The following is a 17,938-nucleotide window of genomic DNA, read 5'->3' on the forward strand; positions in this document are numbered from 1 at the left end:
ATTTAAACTACTTCACTCGGATAGATATTATTTTAGACGAGGAGCAGGTGAGTAGCAATATATGTTAAGGAAAATTTGAAATGTAGTCTCAAAGAGAGAATCAGAACACAGCCACACACAGAAACCTTATGTCTAGAAATAATAAACGAAAAATCTAAACATCTTATAATTGGAGTTATATACAGGCCACTAAACGTATATAGAATGGAAGCAAAGCCTTTATGGGATGAAATATCTAGAACATCTAGGTGAAACAGTATTCGTGTCATGGGTGACTTTAATTTTAGTGGAATAAACTGGCCTAACAGAACAGGGTATAATGAAGCAAAAGATTTTCTAGAATTAATTGACGATTGCTTCCTTAAGCAACGCATTAAGGAACCAACGCGTGAAAATAATATTTTAAACCTAGTGTTATCTAACAGAGAAATGCAAATTAATGACATTGAAATAGTGAGTGAACTAGGAAACAGAGATCACAAAGAAATCAGATTTAGTATACAATGGAATAGATTTGAGGGAGAAAATTCTGTTAAAAGTGCCTGATTTTTGAAAAGCTGATTTTAGGGGCCTAAGAATTTTTTGGGGTGAAATAGACTGAAAAGCCTATAGTCGGTGGGCCGGTCATGCAGATAGATATGAACCCAGCGATGGGTGATGTAAAAAGGGATTTCAATGTGGATTCAAAATATAACATATACAAATATTTTAAGCAAAGCACATGAATGTAGTACCTTACCTTGAGGTGTTTCCGGGGATTCGCGTCCCCACAGCCCGGTCGTCGACCAGGCCTTCTCGTTGATGGATTGGTCAACCAGACTGTCTGACGTGGCTGTTTGCAGCCTGACATATGAATCACAGCCTGGTTGATCAGGTATCCTTTGGAGGTGCTTATCGAGTTCTCTCTCTTGAAAACTGAGAGGGGTTGGACAGTTATGCTTCTTATGTGTAGTGGAAGCGTGTTGAACAGCCTCGGGCCTCTGATGTTGATAGTTCTCTCTGAGTACCTGTTGCACCTCTGCTTTTCAAAGGGGGTATTCTGCCCATCCTGCCATGCCTTCTGGTCTCATGTGATTTTTTAGAGTTTTTTAAATTCTTAATAATCATAACTCTCAAATTCCTTTCACAATCCGATTTCGCAATCTCAACTCCATGTAGCAGTATACTAATTATACTGATTAGTATACCATGCAATTTGAATAGATCGAATAATAATGACCCGAAATGGATAACAAAGGATCTGAAGAACCTTAAAGGTAGTAAGAGAGCTTGGTACAAAAGAATTACGAATGAGGAAGTCAGTTTAGAACAATAATGCGTCCATCTGGTTAGAAATGTTAAAAAGAGATAAGGAGAGCAAAGTAAACACTATGATGTTTTCATAGCAGGACAAGCAAAGACAAAACCTAAAGATTATTTCAGTTATATCGAACAAAGATTAGAGAAAGGATAGGTCCATTAAAAACTGAGACAGGTCAGATAACTGATAAAGACGTAAAGATGAGTAGTATTTTTAATAAATATTTTATCTCTGTATTTACTAATGAGATACTTAACATCATGCCTTCAGGCGAACAAGTCTATATGGATGGGGAAGTGTGGGACATTTGGGGCTTGACTATTTAATTATTAATGTAATGAAATCAATTACGAAGGACCACCCGCTTTTATAGTAAAGAGGGAAACTAATAAAATGTGATTATTGGAAATTCCTAGAGGAACCAGTAACTATGGATAAATACTGGAAAATATAATCACTTGAATAATTAATGGGCTGTATATATAATTTAATTGAATCAAAGCCTCAAACACCTACATTGGGGGGTTATTGCTAGAACTTCATATATGTCTAGGAACTAGTGTGGTTCGTACACCAGTTCATTACGTAATAACCTAATCCTATGACCAATTAGAGAATCAATAGAGAATTTGTCATCAATAAGAACATAGATTATGAATATCAGAAATTAATAATTACAATAAACATGTGTTAAATCCAGTGTACAGTGATCAATAGTAATAATTCAATACAGATAATTTAAATAATGGAATACGGAAAAGGGTCTTAGCTTGAAGACGTTTTCCAAGACATCAGTCATGAATCATCCTCGAAATCTCCGGAATTCATTATGGAACACTGGGAGATGAATAACACGGGAAAGTAACAGCTCGGGGAATTCTTCACACGCAAGCTGTAAATCAAAATATATTACGTAGCAACATATTAGGCTGCTAAATCTCTATATTCAAGAAATTGGAAATGGAGAGTGGAAAATTATACTAACATGTGTTTTATTTATGTCGCTCGCCGTGACGACAAGCTACCCTGCTGTAAACTATCTCTAATGATGCATCTAAAGGGAATAAGTGTACTTAGCTAATAGGGCACTGTGTAAGTTGAAGCTTGCCGAAGCTCGCGTCCTAAGCTCTAGCGTCGTAACAGCGAACACGTGGCGTTTAGCCTGGCCTAGATGTCGACGCGCCTCTCTGGCCGGTCACGAGGGATTACACGGAACAAATTGACAAGTTCCGGGCTGAATGTCAAGTTAATTCTCGTTGACGATTCACCACGATATATCCTGTGACATTGACACCAAACAAGCTGCTCAATTCCACAACTAATCTTCACACCGTACAGTGGCGACTTTCCTCTCTCGTTGACGCCTCCACACGCTCTCCCAGCAATATGGCGTTTCCCTTCCCCCCCTCCGCCACACAAATTATGTACTACAAATAATATTATTTCTCGCAGTTGCGGCTAAAACGTTGGGATAATGACGGGTTTATAATTCTAGGGAGTTAAATATTATTATTTGCTTGGTCTACGATGTTAAACGAGCAATGGAGAATGATATTAATTCTCTCCAGGGCATTCACGTGTGACGTTAAATTTATTACCAGATAACAGTTGTAACTAGAAACGCTTAATTTGGCATTATTTGGGAGTCAGGTTATCGGTAAATAATTATCACACAGAACACTGTTGTTTTTAGAGAATCAAACTCAATTCTCTGACACACTGGATATAAATGTGTTTATTATGGTAGAATCTGACGAAATACTGGTGTCTGGTTACTTAAGAATTCTAGCATTATGGTACAGATACAATTATTGGTTCATGTGGATTCTACGGTTGGTTAATTTTAGTTACTACAGCAATTAGTAGATTTTAGTAATAATTAATAATAATACAACTGTGTTGTATTAGTGTTGGAAATTTCCAACATAACTCCGGGGGGAGATTTATCAGGTCGCAGAGTAATGGGGAGTACTGACGTACCCATCCCGAAGTTGGTATTAATATTAGTATGTTAGTATGTTAGTACACACATAACGAATGTCCCGTATTTGTCAAGGACATACAAGAAACTTAAGTCTTGCAGATTTCATGTTAAATGGAACATGTTATTATGAATTATCTAAAGCTAATAACTAAGAAAGCTTACAATAAACTCTGTGACTGGTGTCGCTATGACATGTAATGTTTATGTTACTAAGTCTCAAAGTCTGTAAACTCTCAGATACTCTAGACAAATAATGTTATTTATAGCCTATACAACAATTAAGAATTAAATCATACAATTCAAATAACGGAGAATCTACTGTGATGTGAGTGTTCTGGGTCATTGTGACTTGTAACTGTTTTGTTACTGGACATCACAACACAGTATCATCATGATTACTTAAATTGGATGGGAAGTTATTTGCCCTTAGTTAGAGCTATAATAGGCTTGTAGTTTCCGCTTGCATTGTTGAACAACTGCTCTAGTGGAAACATGTATTAAATGTTGAAACATTAAATGATTAAGTTATCGGTAATCAGGAACTCTCTAAAGCTTACAATAAACTCAACAACTAGGGTCGCAGTGACATGTAATGGTGTATTACGTAGCTGCTGAATCGTAGGTAAACTCAGAAAAAGTTCCTAAGAACTGATAACACTATTGTATAAGTTGTATTTTACATTATTATACAGTAAAGTATTATTGGGTCATTCAAGATCAAGGAGACTATGACACTACAGTAAGGTCACTGTCTAGGGTCGCTGTGACTTGTAACTATTGAGTTACTAGACAACAACATCACGCAGCATCATGATCACCCCAAAATCAAATGAGGAAATTTAATTTAATGTGCACTGCCGTGCAGTAGTCATTCTGACTGATGGTACAACTAATTTGCTAACTAGCTAAGATAGTGGAAATTTAGAGAACGGAAAAGATTTGTTCATTAAAATCAAGGAAGATTCTGAGTCGACAGTGAGATTAGTAGCCTAGTCATTCTGACTTATGAGCTAATTAAATGGCAGCTCATAGGCTTGACACTGTAAACTTGTTAATACGAAATCACCTTTACATGAAATTGAGTTTATTAAATCAGTCTCAATAAGTATAGTCAACTGTAATTAATGGTGAGTACAGATTAGGCTAGTACTCAGTTGACACTAACTAAAGTTCCTAAACCTACCTAAATAAATGGTTTAAATTTCTAACCTACCTAAGTAAGGGACTAAGCTAATTGTGAGCAAAATGTACTCGAATTAACATTGGGAGCTGCATTGAGTTCATTAACAGGTCGAGCTATATTGAACTCGTGAACATGGTGAGCTATATTGAGCTCGTCAACAGTGTTGACAGGGTGAGTTACAGTGAGCTCGTTAACATGGGGAGCTATATTGAGCTCGGTAAGCATGTTAACAAGGTGAGTTATATTGAACTCGACAACAGTGTTGACAGGGTGAGCTACAGTGAGCTCGTTAACAGAGTTAACAGGGTGAGTTATATTGAACTCGTCAACAGTGTTGACAGGGTGAGCTCGTTAACAGAGCGAGTTATATTGAACTCGTCAACAGTGTTGACAGGGTGAGCTACAGTGAGCTCGTTAACAGAGTTAACAGGGTGAGCTCGTTAACATGGGGAGCTATATTAAGCTCGGTAAGCATGTCAACAGGGTGAGCTACAGTGAGCTCGAATTAACGAGGTAGAGTATTGCATCGTTCAATTATCATGGCGAGCAGTGCTCGTGGCATGGGGAACATCAAAGCGTTCAATTGTCATGGCGAGCAATATTAAGCTCGTATTCGCATGGGGAACAGGAAGCACTCAATTGTTACGTTAATTCTAAGGTGAGCTATGTTGACCTCAGGAAGCATGTTAATTAACAATGCTGATGTTTAACGATAATGCATTAAACAAAGGGAAACCTAAGATTGCTGGAAATTAAATTACTGCTACGATTAATCCTATTCAAGATAGTTTGTAATATTTTCCCAACCTAAACGTTTCACGGGTTATTAGTTCTCTGTAGATTCACTTACGTATTGGTAAGTTTGCAAGTTTGTTCGTGCTGCGCTCCTACACTAATTAAGCAGAAACGAAAGAAAAACAACTCAAACAAAATTGATGCAAGTATTTATCACTAACTCTTAGTGCAGAAAACATTGTATTAAGAAGGTTTTCTTGGCAAACCTCAAGTGCAAGTATTGTGGACCAGTGGTCCTAGTGAATTTATAATTACAGAAGTTGCTTGATGACTTCATAGTCTCTGCTCCTACTAGTACATCTACATTGTTAAGGCGGTCAGACGTTAACTTGTTGTCAGCCAAATTAATTTCACGTTCCTGCAGGAAGTGGGCTGTGTACCCCAGACCCTTAATATTTAAGTCTAAAGGTATTTGATTTACAACAATGGCTTGAACAGCCTTGGCATGACTACCTAGTCGTACAAGCGGTTGAACTACTGAGTATTCATGGGTTCCTCGATTTATCATGAACCCTGACAAGTTTAATTTCACCTGTCTGATTGGTTGTAAATTGAGTGCCTCTGCTGCTTTCTGAGTAATGAAAGTTCTCTGGGAACCTTGATCAAATAGTCCACGTGTGGTGATCTTGGCTCCTCTGTTCTTCACTTGAAGTTGGGCAGTAGGCAAAGCAGCATCCACTTGAGATGCTTGTGAAGTTACGCTGTACACATCTCGCACCTTGCAGCACTGTACTGGTGTAGATTCTCTACGTCCTATTCTAGGATTGACATAATTTGTCCTAACTAATTTGCACAGTGCAGCATGATGCTTGCCCCTTCTACACCTATTGCAGGTGTTCAGTGGGGTGTCACAGCTATTAACATTATGTGATTTGAGACACCTAGTACATTTGTCTAACTGTTTGAGTCGTCTGACTCTGGTGTCTCTATTAGGGTAATTAGTACATTTGTACAGAGAATGTTTTTGATTGCAAAACAAGCACATTCCCCATCCTACAGCGCGTTTAGGGGTTACCGGTTTAGGTAAAACAGTACTTGCAGGTTGTGATGGTTTTGCTGCTTGCATTTGCTTGTTATTTATTCTCTTGTGAGTACTTGGTGTACTCTGGGGAGCCATTACTAAGCTCTTGTGAGTGCTCTTTGGACTATTAGGTCTCTTAGGAGCACCTGTGGGGCTCTTAGGCCTTACTGATGAATCAGTGTTTGACTCATTGTTATTACATTGATTATTAGTACCTTATTACCTAGTGACAGTGTCACGTTAGGAGTTTCAGGTAAGGAAACTGATGTGGGTACAGTTTTGGTGCATTCAGATGAAGCATTAAGTGCCTGGTTTGCTGTATGATTGTTCATATTGCGCAAACCTGTAAATATATCCTGCATTGACAGGGCATTACCTTTCTGGTATAAATATAACTTATTGAGTGTGTCACCAGACAATTTTCTTTGGATGATAATTTTAGCCATCCACTCAGCAGTTGGGTGATCCACCTCTTTACTGAAGGAATTTAACAGTGACTCAAGCTGGAAACTAAAGGCTTGTAAAGAGTCAACTGATTGTTCTGGTGAAGATAAATCTAATAATTGGTGTACAAGATTTATAATAATCTTCTCATTGTTAGCACTTACTTTAGAAGGCTGGTGTGAGCAGTTGTGACCATTACTTGTGTTGCTTAAGGCTTCTTGCTTAGCCTCAGCTTTAATTACAGCTTCGGCTGCTGCTGCAGCATTAGCTTTATCATTTTCTGGGTCAGATTCACTGATTATTGCAGCTTCACTTGTTTCATCTGCAGCTTCACTTGTTTCTCTGGGTTCTTGTGAGGCGCTATCTAATTCAGTAGCCTCATGTATTGAACTTATAGAATCCAGGGAACATTGAGAAGAGCTGTCTGAAAATTGATCAGACTCTGTAAACAAATCATTACATGAAGTTGTATTAGATGAGATGTTAGAAAATGAAGGTTGAACTTCAGTTGTTGATCCTGAATAGTGATCAGTATTGATTAGAGGATTCTCCTCATCTTGAGGTAGCTCAAGTATTTCATCTGAGCTGGGTGCTTGCTCGTGTGTAGGTCTATGAAAGATCTGTTCTATCCACTCGGGAATATCTTGTCTCGCAAGCACCCTTTTATATTGGTCTAACCTGTTTTGAACGCTACGTTCATAGTCATCAAGATCAGATTCTGTCAGACGTAATTTGTCTGAGTCAGTATGACCGACCTGGAGTAAATTCCTATGAGACTCGATTACAGTCTTTATAGAGTAATAATTTTGGTTGGCGTTCCTTATGGAACTTGCTAGTCTGTAGACGTCAACTGGGTTAGTTTCTATACAGTTGTCACATCTGATAATCTTGAGGTTATCTTGAGATGATTTCGGGGCTTTAGTGTCCCCGCGGCCCGGTCCTCGACCAGGCCTCCACCCCCAGGAAGCAGCCCGTGACAGCTGACTAACTCCCAGGTACCTATTTGCTGCTAGGTAACAGGGGCATTTCGGGTGAAAGAAACTTTGCCCATTTGTTTCTGCCTCGTGCGGGAATCGAACCCGCTCGTGCGGGAATCGAACCCGCTCGTGCTGGAATCGAACCCGCAATCGAACATAAGCAGTTCTCCTAGGCGAACTTGAAGAATTCTCAAGAATCTTGCATTCCTTTCTAGAGGAGTCATTCTTGTGGTATATTTGAGCCATATAGGGCTTATATAGCTACTTGTACAGCTATGGTGTCTGCTCCTTGTTGTAGAGCAGGTATAATTATTGACGGCCTGATATTTTCTTGAGGCTGATTGTAATTTACCTCATTTAGAGATTAGCTACTGTTACGGACCCGGATCCAGCGTCCGAGCACGGAGCAGTGACGACCGCGCCATCTGTGGGTCAGCTCCCGAAACCCCCTCCAAATGGACGACGACACCTGGCGAGGACAGGGTGTACTGGCCACGAGGGCCGGTTTCCAGTCCTGTTCAGCTCACAACACAGCCGCCGCTGACCTCTGGTGAGGTGGTGCTCAGACAACAACGCCATCTATGGAGTGGATACGTCGGGCATTTGTGTCTGAGCCTGTAAGTGAGGTGCTTTAGTGTGTCCCTGTTATTGATGACGTGTCTGCTTACAGAGTCGACCTGGGACTGCTGTAAGGAAAGTTGAGTCAGTCTACCCAAGGCAGCCGTCCCCATACCAAGTGCTTTGCTGCAGCAGCTGTGAGTCGCCTCCCGGATGAACACTGTGGTGTTACCCTGCCTGTGAAGCGGCAGTTGAGGATTGTCATACCCGGGACCGACTGCTGGAGACGATTAACCACTGGGGTATTGTGGACAGGAGAGTGATCTGTGGTATCACACGAGGCTCCTGACTAGGGCGCAACCCTAGTATCGCTCGTGGAGTGGCCTGAACAGCGTTGCTGATCCGGAACCTGCCAGCAGTTTGCTGGACTTGTGGTTGACGGCCTCCACGGCGGTGCCCCCAATGGAACTGTGTTTTGGCTGGCCTGTGGCCGGGGTAGACTCAGCTTTTGGAAGGATTCGTCGTGAGGCCACGAGAGCACCGAGAACTTGGCATCGAAAGGATCCAGAGTCTTCAGAAGAAGACGACAGTGTAAATAAGTGTTAATACCCCTCCCCCTGTGTAACCTTTTATATGTTATTTATTGGTGGTGGTGATTATATTATATTAAGTTTTTGCCTTTCTTTCCCTTCCCCTTTTATTTTATTTGCGTCACGGATCTCATCCCTTGAAAGCCACTACTGGCTTGGGGCCGGATACCCTTCCTCTAACGACATCAGAGTACAAACCCAGTTGCGACCCGAGAGGGCCGTAACAGCTACCTACCTAATAATAAGCAACTAAGATTTGAGTGGTATCTTGGTCTCACTACAGGTGTTCCTCAGCTTAGCTCTTCAAAATCAGCCTTGGATGGGTAGTGAACTTACAGTAGCACTCAAAGATGTACATAGAAATATGCAATAAAATATAATTACACAATAAATGGTTAATCCCACCCTTGATAGGGTCAGCACAAAAATGAATAATATATATGGCACTAACTAGCTCAAGCCTAGTCGTGAGAATTTCTACTTAAGAAACTACAAATTTATTTAGTCTGTTTGTGCCAAATTCAGCACAATCACAGCCTAAATTGCTACCTAATAAAGGTTGGCAAAGATTATATTGTGGTGCAGTAATGTGCAAATAATTGTGCTGTATTTTTGTTTTTTTTTAGATTTTATAGTTTATATAATATATACACTGGTAGAATTTATGTGTATAAGAAATTAAATGAACACAAAAGAATTAATTGTGTTTGGCAAGTATTCTACTGCCGTAAATAATATCTAACTCCTGAATGTACTCCTAATTGTGGAATAAAATGTTATCAGGGTTAGTAATGATTAACTAGTATGGGATCAGTAATTTATGTTAATATACTGGATCCTAAAATGTTAATGATCCACTGACTTGAGTGAATCAGTAATTATGGAGTGAATTCAGACTATAATGGACAGTCTGCTGACAGCCGTATATTGAAATTTTTGTATAGCCCAAATAGTTAACACATAATTGGTGTTAGTGGTTAATATACAAGTTATGAGCTGTTGCTCCTGGTGACCTAAAGATTCTTACTTCAGTATGAAGTGTAGGCCTAAGTGTTGTGGGCAATTAACTGTGTCCCACGAGTGCTACCTTATACATAAGATATAAGTAGCAATGAATTGGTGTGACTTAGGCTAACCTATGTTACGCTGTTGGAAGACGCAATTAATTAAATGGTTAGTCTAGACTACATCACACAGGGATTAGTTATTACTAATTAGTATTTATAATTATAATTTATGTTTATCCGGTTCGATAAGGACCATATTGTGGGACATTTGGGGCTTGACTCTATTTATTTAATTATTAATGTAATGAAATCAATAACGAAGGACCACCCGCTTTTATAGTAAAGAGGGAAACTAATAAAATGTGATTATTGGAAATTCCTAGAGGAACCAGTAACTATGGATAAATACTGGAAAATATAATCACGAATAATTAATGGGCTGTATATATAATTTAATTGAATCAAAGCCTCAAACACCTACATTGGGGGGTTATTGCTAGAACTTCATATATGTCTAGGAACTAGTGTGGTTCGTACACCAGTTCATTATGTAATAACCTAATCCTATGACCAATTAGAGAATCAGTAGAGAATTTGTCATCAGTAAGAACATAGATTATGAATATCAGAAATTAATAATTACAATAAACACGTGTTAAATCCAGTGTACAGTGATCAATAGTAATAATTCAATACAGATAATTTAAATAATGGAATACGGAAATGGGTCTTAGCTTGAAGACGTTTTCCAAGACATCAGTCATGAATCATCCTCGAAATCTCCGGAATTCATCATGGAACACTGGGAGATGAATAACACAGGAAAGTAACAGCTCGGGGAATTCTTCACACGCAAGCTGTAAATCAAAATATATTACGTAGCAACATATTAGGCTGCTAAATCTCTATATTCAAGAAATTGGAAATGGAGAGTGGAAAATTATACTAACATGTGTTTTATTTATGTTGCTCGCCGTGACGACAAGCTACCCTGCTGTAAACTATCTCTAATGATGCATCAAAAGGGAATAAGTGTACTTAGCTAATAGGGCACTTGTGTAAGTTGAAGCTTGCCGAAGCTCGCGTCCTAGGCTCTAGCGTCGTAACAGCGAACACGTGGCGTTTAGCCTGGCCTAGATGTCGACGCGCCTCTCTGGCCGGTCACGAGGGATTACACGGAACAAATTGACAAGTTCCGGCCTGAATGTCAAGTTAATTCTCGTTGACGATTCACCACGATATATCCTGTGACACTGATACCAAACAAGCTGCTCAATTCCGCGACTAATCTTCACACCGTACAGTGGCGACTTTCCTCTCTCGTTGACGCCTCCACACGCTCTCCCGGCAATATGGCGTCTCCCTTCCCCCCTCCGCGTCCCCCCATTCGCCACACAAATTATTTACTACGAATAATATTATTTCTCGCAGTTGCGGCTAAAACGTTGGGATAATGACGGGTTTATAATTCTAGGGAGTTAAATATTATTATTTGCTCGATCTACGATGTTAAACGAGCAATGGAGAATGATATTAATTCTCTCCAGGGCATTCACGTGTGACGTTAAATTTATTACCAGATAACAGTTGTAACTAGAAACGCTTAATTTGGCATTATTTGGGAGTCAGGTTATCGGTAAATCATTATCACACAGAACACTGTTATTTTTAGAGAATCAAACTCAATTCTCTGACACACTGGATATAAATGTGTTTATTATGGTAGAATCTGACGCAATACTGGTGTCTGGTTACTTAAGAATTCTAGCATTATGGTACAGATACAATTATTGGTTCATGTGGATTCTACGGTTGGTTAATTTTAGTTACTACAGCAATTAGTAGATTTTAGTAATAATTAATAATAATACAACTGTGTTGTATTAGTGTTGGAAATTTCCAACAGGAAGAGGACAGGTTGACTAGTTTAGCAGTTACCAGGGAGGATGTTATTAAACAATTGGTGAAACTCAAGCGAAACAAATCCCCAGGGCAGGAAAAAGTGTTTGCCAGAGTGCTTAAGGAATGCATAGAGGCGCTTCGTGAGCATTTCTCTACCTATTTAATAAATTATTAGAGTCAAGCTGAGTGTCAGAGTCATAGAAGGTTTCTAATGTGGTACCAATTTTTAAGAAAGGAGATAGATCACTTGTGACAAACTATCGGTCAATTAGCTAAACGTCTATTGTGATAAAGTTACTTGAATAGATAATTGCAAATACCATTCGTCTTTATCTCGATAAACATAATTTAATAAATGATTCACAACATGGTTTTACAAATGGCCGTTCATGTGTAACAAAATTTAAATAATTTTATTCCAGCATAGTTCAGGTAAGTGGTAAGGTTTGTAATGTTGTGTTTCTTATTTTTAGCAAAGCTTTTGATACAGTGCCACATGGAAAAACTGATTAAAAAGATAGAGGCTCACGGTATTGGGGGTGCTATAGTAAGTTGGATTAGGGCATGGCTATACCAATGGAAACAGAGTTAATATAAATGAGACTTAGTCAGAGTGGAAAAATGTTGTATGTGGAGTGCCTAAAGGCTCTGTCTTGGAACTTCTGTTATTCATAATACATATAAATGTTTTAGATTCAGGTTTGATCAGCAATATTTGCAAATTTGCCAATGATACAAAAATCGGAAGGGGAAATAAACATTGAAAAATACTCACAATGACTTCAAGACGATCTAAATAGGGTTTTGAAATCAAAAGTTTGGAAGATGCAGTTTAATGCTGATAAATGCAAGATTTGAGGCCAGGTAATGATGATAGAGTTACAAGATACGATCTAGATGGAGTGAAAATTGCGAAGTCGGATTGTAAAAGGGATCTTGGAGTTATGATTAGTAAAAATTTAAGACCCAAAAATCAATGCATAAATGTTCGTAATAAGGCTAATAGGACACTGGGATTTATTAAGCGAAGCATTAATAATACGACACCTGATGTTGTTCTTCAGCTATATCTTCAGCAATCTTCAGCTATACTTGATCTGGTTAGGCCCCCACTTGGTGGAGGTGGGGTCCTTTGATTGTTTCAAACGTGAGTTGAACATGTATATGAGTGGAATTAGTTGGTTACAAATAGGAGCTCCCTCGTATGGGAGTTGGGGCAGAGTTTGCAGAATGGTGGAAATATATCATATCACACATTTGAATGTTAAATTCCCTTCAAATGACAGATTCCCTTCCTCATTGCCTCTCTCCCCTCTCCCACGAGAACCACATGTGACTTCCTCCCACCCGCTGGTAGGTGACAGCACATGTTTTTAGCACATGTTAATAAGACACCTGGTGTTGTTCTTCAGCTATTTCTTGCTCTGGTTAGACGCCATTTAAATTATGCAGCTCAATTTTGGTCGCCTTACTATAGAATGGATATAAATTCAGTAGAATGTGTCCAGCGTAGAATGACAAAGTTAATCCCCAAAATTAGAAACCTGTGTTATAAAGAAAGATTAACGTACCTTAAATTGCATTCAATGGACAGGCGAAGAGTTAAGCGTGACATGATAGAGGTGTACAAGTGGATGAATGGACATAAAAAAAATATTAATAGGGTATTAAAGACATCCACCCAAGACAGAACACGCCCCCAGTGTTCGCTGGCAAGCTGTGTTCCCACACAGCTGCCGGCAAACCACTCTCCATTCCAGGTTCTCCTGACAATCCCAGTAATTGCCAGAGAGCATGACATACAAAGTGAAAGTGCGACTCCTCGGAGTCTACAAGCGCGAAATTGCAGCAGCCATTGACAAGGCAACATCAGGGGGACCAGTTGACGTCCATATGCATCGTACCGAGGCCACGGTAATCTTGGCAACAAAAGCGGACCTACAGAAGGGTCCTGGATCCGGAACACCGGCTCCCACTACTGGAGCAACCCGTTCTCGCACTTTCGTATAGTCAATATTGACTTATTATATACGTGCATATGTGACATACTAAACATACTAGTTTACCTTGAAAAGCTTCATAGAAAACACCGACCTTACCTAACCTTAGTATGTTAAGATAAGCATCTTATTGCTTCGTAATTACAATTATTACTAAACCTATTATAGGTATAGGTTAAGTAATAATTGTAATTACGAAGCAATAAGAGCGCTTATCTTAACATACTAAGAAGGTTAGGGAAGGGCGGTGTTTTCTATGAAGCTTTTCAAGGTAAACTAGTATGTTTAGTATGTCACATATGCACGTATATAATAAGTCAATATTGACTGTAAGAAAGTGCGAGAACGGGTTGACTGGAGGCAAACCTCTCACCAATTTCTCCCAGTCGAATCACTGCTGGGAAAACGATATTTGTGAATAGGCTGAACCGCTGGTTAGTGAGTGAGGTACCAGACACCATAGTGCGGCAAGTGAACGAAGAAAACCCTACTTTAAAAGCGACGACAGCTGTACTCATCAAGACTAACGACGCCACTCGACCCACGATGAAGATGACCTTCTAAACAACAGAACCTCCTCAAGCAACCGGGCGTCAAAATAGAAGAAGTCCAAGGGAAGAACCAGAACGAGCAAAAGGTCGGCAGGAAACGGCAAGCAGATAGGAGAAGAGGGGGGAGAAAAACGAAACAGAAGGAAAAGGAAAAGATGCCCAGCAGAATTGGAGAGGACGGCAGCAGGAGCACAAGGCTAGAAAAGGACAGAGGACTGTCCCAAGGAGCATCACACCCCGGCAGCCGCCCACTAAGCCTCCACACGGCGACAACGAGCTGAGCGGGGAGGGGGGTATGCCCGGAAAACTCTAGGCATATCGAGTCCTGCCTGACGACAGGGGCACAAGCCCCACCATTCTGCAGAGCGTCACGGCCCCAGGGGGGAGGGGGGGGTGGAACCCCTTAGAAGAACACGGCACCCATGCCACGTCAGCAGCTACACCCGGGTCCGCACACCACGCCGGTTTGACAACCGCCAAACGAGAACCAACCCATTTTTAATACACAGCATGCTTAAGTTGATGAATGCGTCAGGGGAAGACGGCTGCTGCTTTAACCATCCTAGTGTGAGGAAGGGTTGGTGGCTCCTCCCACAAAACAGCGTAAGAGTAGTTCGAATATTACCTTTACTAAAATGCAGTACAAAACTTTTCCAATGTAGTCTTTGTACAAGGAAACCACTTATCTTTTTTCAGGTTTATTGATATCAAAAGGACAAATGCAGGTTAACATGGCAGTGTGGTGAACGAGTGAGGGTTCACAGGAAGCGGTGGGGATCGTAGGCGTAACCCAGCTGTACCACGTCCCCCTGCAGGGCGGCCTCGTCCGAGTACTGAGCCACAAGCATCAATGTCAACCATTAGACATGGAGAATACAATCACAAGGATTTCAAATTTCATTGGTTAAGTTATTCATCAGAGTTACACAGAATTTATGAACAGGAACCGCTAAATGGAACTACTATTCTAAGTTTAATGAGTTCTTTCACAAGAACGCCCAATATTATTAGGAATCATACAAGGAGTGTTAACCTCATTACAGTTTACAATGTGTAAACCACACATTTATCCTCGTCCCTCCCCCCAGCAGCATGTATACTATGGTTTACAATATTTACCCAAACTGTATTCACCTAGTTGTGCTTGCGGGGTTAAGCTCTGCTCTTTCAGCCTGCCTCTCAACCAATCAATTTCCTCCCCCCATCCCCTTCTCCCAAGGAAACAGCCGATAACAAATGTCTAACTCCCAGGCACCTATTTACTGCTAGGTAGCAGGATATCAGGGTGAAAGAAACTATCCATTTGTTTCCGCCATGGCCGGAGATCGATCCGCGATCCTTAGGATAAGGAGTCCCAAGCGCTGTTCACTCGGCCACAGGATCCTGTGTAATGCTGAGCAATGAGCGAATGTATTATTCAGCCCACCAATCCCTAACTATCTAAAAACTATTTGCTCAAGATGTTCATCATTATTTAAGCTGCAAGACAATTTTATTTTGTGGTCCAGTTTAAGACTAACCATTAGCAACAAAGACACGATCTCGCGAAACATAACTTTTAGTTAACCTGTCTAATAAAGAGGTCTTTGGGCACCTACCCGGAGGAGCTGCACATCCTCGCTGGAGGCGAACTTGCAGACATGTTTCCTGAAGCAACGGTCGAAGCAGCACTTCTCATAGTCTTCACAACCTCCGTCAGTAGCACAGAACTGTGGGACCAGAGCCAAGACCGTCAGGGAAGTTGACAGATTACCTGTCACAGGTGTGGCATTTATATAGTAGGTATATAAAAACACGCGCATATTTGAATGGTACACACAACTTTAGACAACTATAGTACGCGAGAAGAACGGGTATTTAACAATATCTGTAAACACAGTAGTCGGATAGAGATCTCGCTACCCATGACTTGACATCTGAAATTGGACTAGGTTGTAACACGTCCAAATAGGGAGTAGCCACAGAACGGGTCAGTATATACCTATAGTCAATTTTAATATCAAAATTAACCATTTAGGCTTTATCCCGTGTCGACGGCGTCCACCGACAATATTTGAATGGAGGAGATTACATTAATCACCCCCCCCCCAAAGCCTTCTAGCAAATATATTCACAGCAGTTTTATAATGAGTTTTATATTGTGAATAAAAAGAATCAATGGGGGAACAAACGCGACATCTACACAAATTCCTGTTTAGAGACACGGTCCGTACAAATAAACTACCCTGTATCAAGATTTTAAGCTAAATCTAGTATGAAAAACAGTCGACAGGAATTAAAGCTGTATGGCAAGATCATCACCCTACATGGAGGACAGTTGCCATAACTGTCAGGTTGCCTAAATAACCCAATTCATAGACAACCCCCGTCGCCAGGAAGCCTGCAGTCTAGATCCTCCCCTTGGATAACTATAGGCTAACTTAAGATGCAACCCATAACAATTACCTATCTCCCAAATGCCTTTTTCACCGTTAGGTAAACCAAGGCACCAGGAAACTTGCTAAATCGCTTCCGTTCTGCTTGGGAATCTAATCTGGGTCCCTCTGATGACTTAAGAACGTAGAGCATTACAAGGCCCACACGCCAAGGGCAAAACACGGATGTACATCAAGACCTTCAAGGCTGGCTAGGAACTTATTTAGTAACAATATAATGCTACATAGTTACACTTGGTGCTCGGTGTTGATAGTTACCAACAGTGAGGTGGCCTTCAGAGAACAAGGGACATGTGGGAGAAGTCAAGAATTACCCCCAGCAGAGCCGTCAGAGATGGGCATCAACTCACCTTAGGCAGGTCGGGGAAGGCGACACCATTGTAGTCTCTACGAGGCAAGGTGTCGGGGAGCAGCTTGGCTACGACGGGACACAAGACACGAGTGGCAGCGCAATACCCGGCGTGTTCTGTAACGGTGAAGATACCCCCTCAAGTATCACCTTACAACTCAATTAGACATTACACGTTTTGCTAACTTTGCAAGTCTTAAATAGCACGCTACCACGAAGACCCCAACTCGTTTATTAGACACCAAGACCTCGGTATTTCCCTAAACAACTTGCATGAACTCAAATATTTCAGCACAAATCATTAATAATTAGAACAATTATGAAAACCTGTGGGGTCGGAGAGGTGGTCATCTGTGCAGCAGTAGAAGGTGTCCTCTGGCGTCCGGCACCAGTACTGGCAGCGACTAGGGGGCGCGGGCGCCTGGGGCTCCGACGAGAGCGCTGGCGTCTGGGGCGCCGTTGGCGGGGAGGTGGGTAGGGCACCAACACATACCATCACCGTCAACAACACCGTCAAGCAAATCTGTTGAGAATTGTATCAAGATTTTCAACCTTAGGAAGCCATCAGTACTGTAGATACATTTACCCATTTTGAAAAATCAATTACAAATCGCTATGTACTAGCCAAGGGGTGTCACCTCCCCCCTCCCCCTCTCTCCAAGCACAGCAGCTAATATTTCCGTGGTAATTACTTAAAAAAAAAATTATAGAACATGTTAAATATTGTACAGAGTATATTTTAATTAATGTGCATAGTGATGTGTGACCAAGAAAGTCTCGCCTAATGTTCACAAAGCTCTTTTCAACTGTACACCTAACTCCCGCATACAATATAAAATCTT

The 17,938-nt window shown here is 40.7% G+C and overlaps 1 protein-coding gene across 1 annotated transcript in view; it reads right to left on the reverse strand.

The window, feature by feature from the left end:
* Positions 1 to 17,592, reverse strand: part of LOC123771406 (uncharacterized) — a 29,558-nt gene extending 11,966 nt beyond the window's left edge. Inside the window, exons 1-3 of the mRNA XM_069305101.1 lie at positions 17,424 to 17,592; positions 17,098 to 17,213; positions 15,911 to 16,021 (exon numbers count right to left, since the gene is read on the reverse strand). Coding sequence (XP_069161202.1) covers positions 15,911 to 16,021; positions 17,098 to 17,213; positions 17,424 to 17,592 — 396 coding nt within the window. The remainder of the gene's footprint in view (positions 1 to 15,910; positions 16,022 to 17,097; positions 17,214 to 17,423) is intronic.
* Between the last annotated feature and the right edge of the window lie 346 nt (positions 17,593 to 17,938).

Source organism: Procambarus clarkii, chromosome 54 (assembly GCF_040958095.1).
Source record: "Procambarus clarkii isolate CNS0578487 chromosome 54, FALCON_Pclarkii_2.0, whole genome shotgun sequence".
In the NCBI taxonomy this organism is placed as follows: Eukaryota; Metazoa; Arthropoda; class Malacostraca; order Decapoda; family Cambaridae; genus Procambarus; species Procambarus clarkii.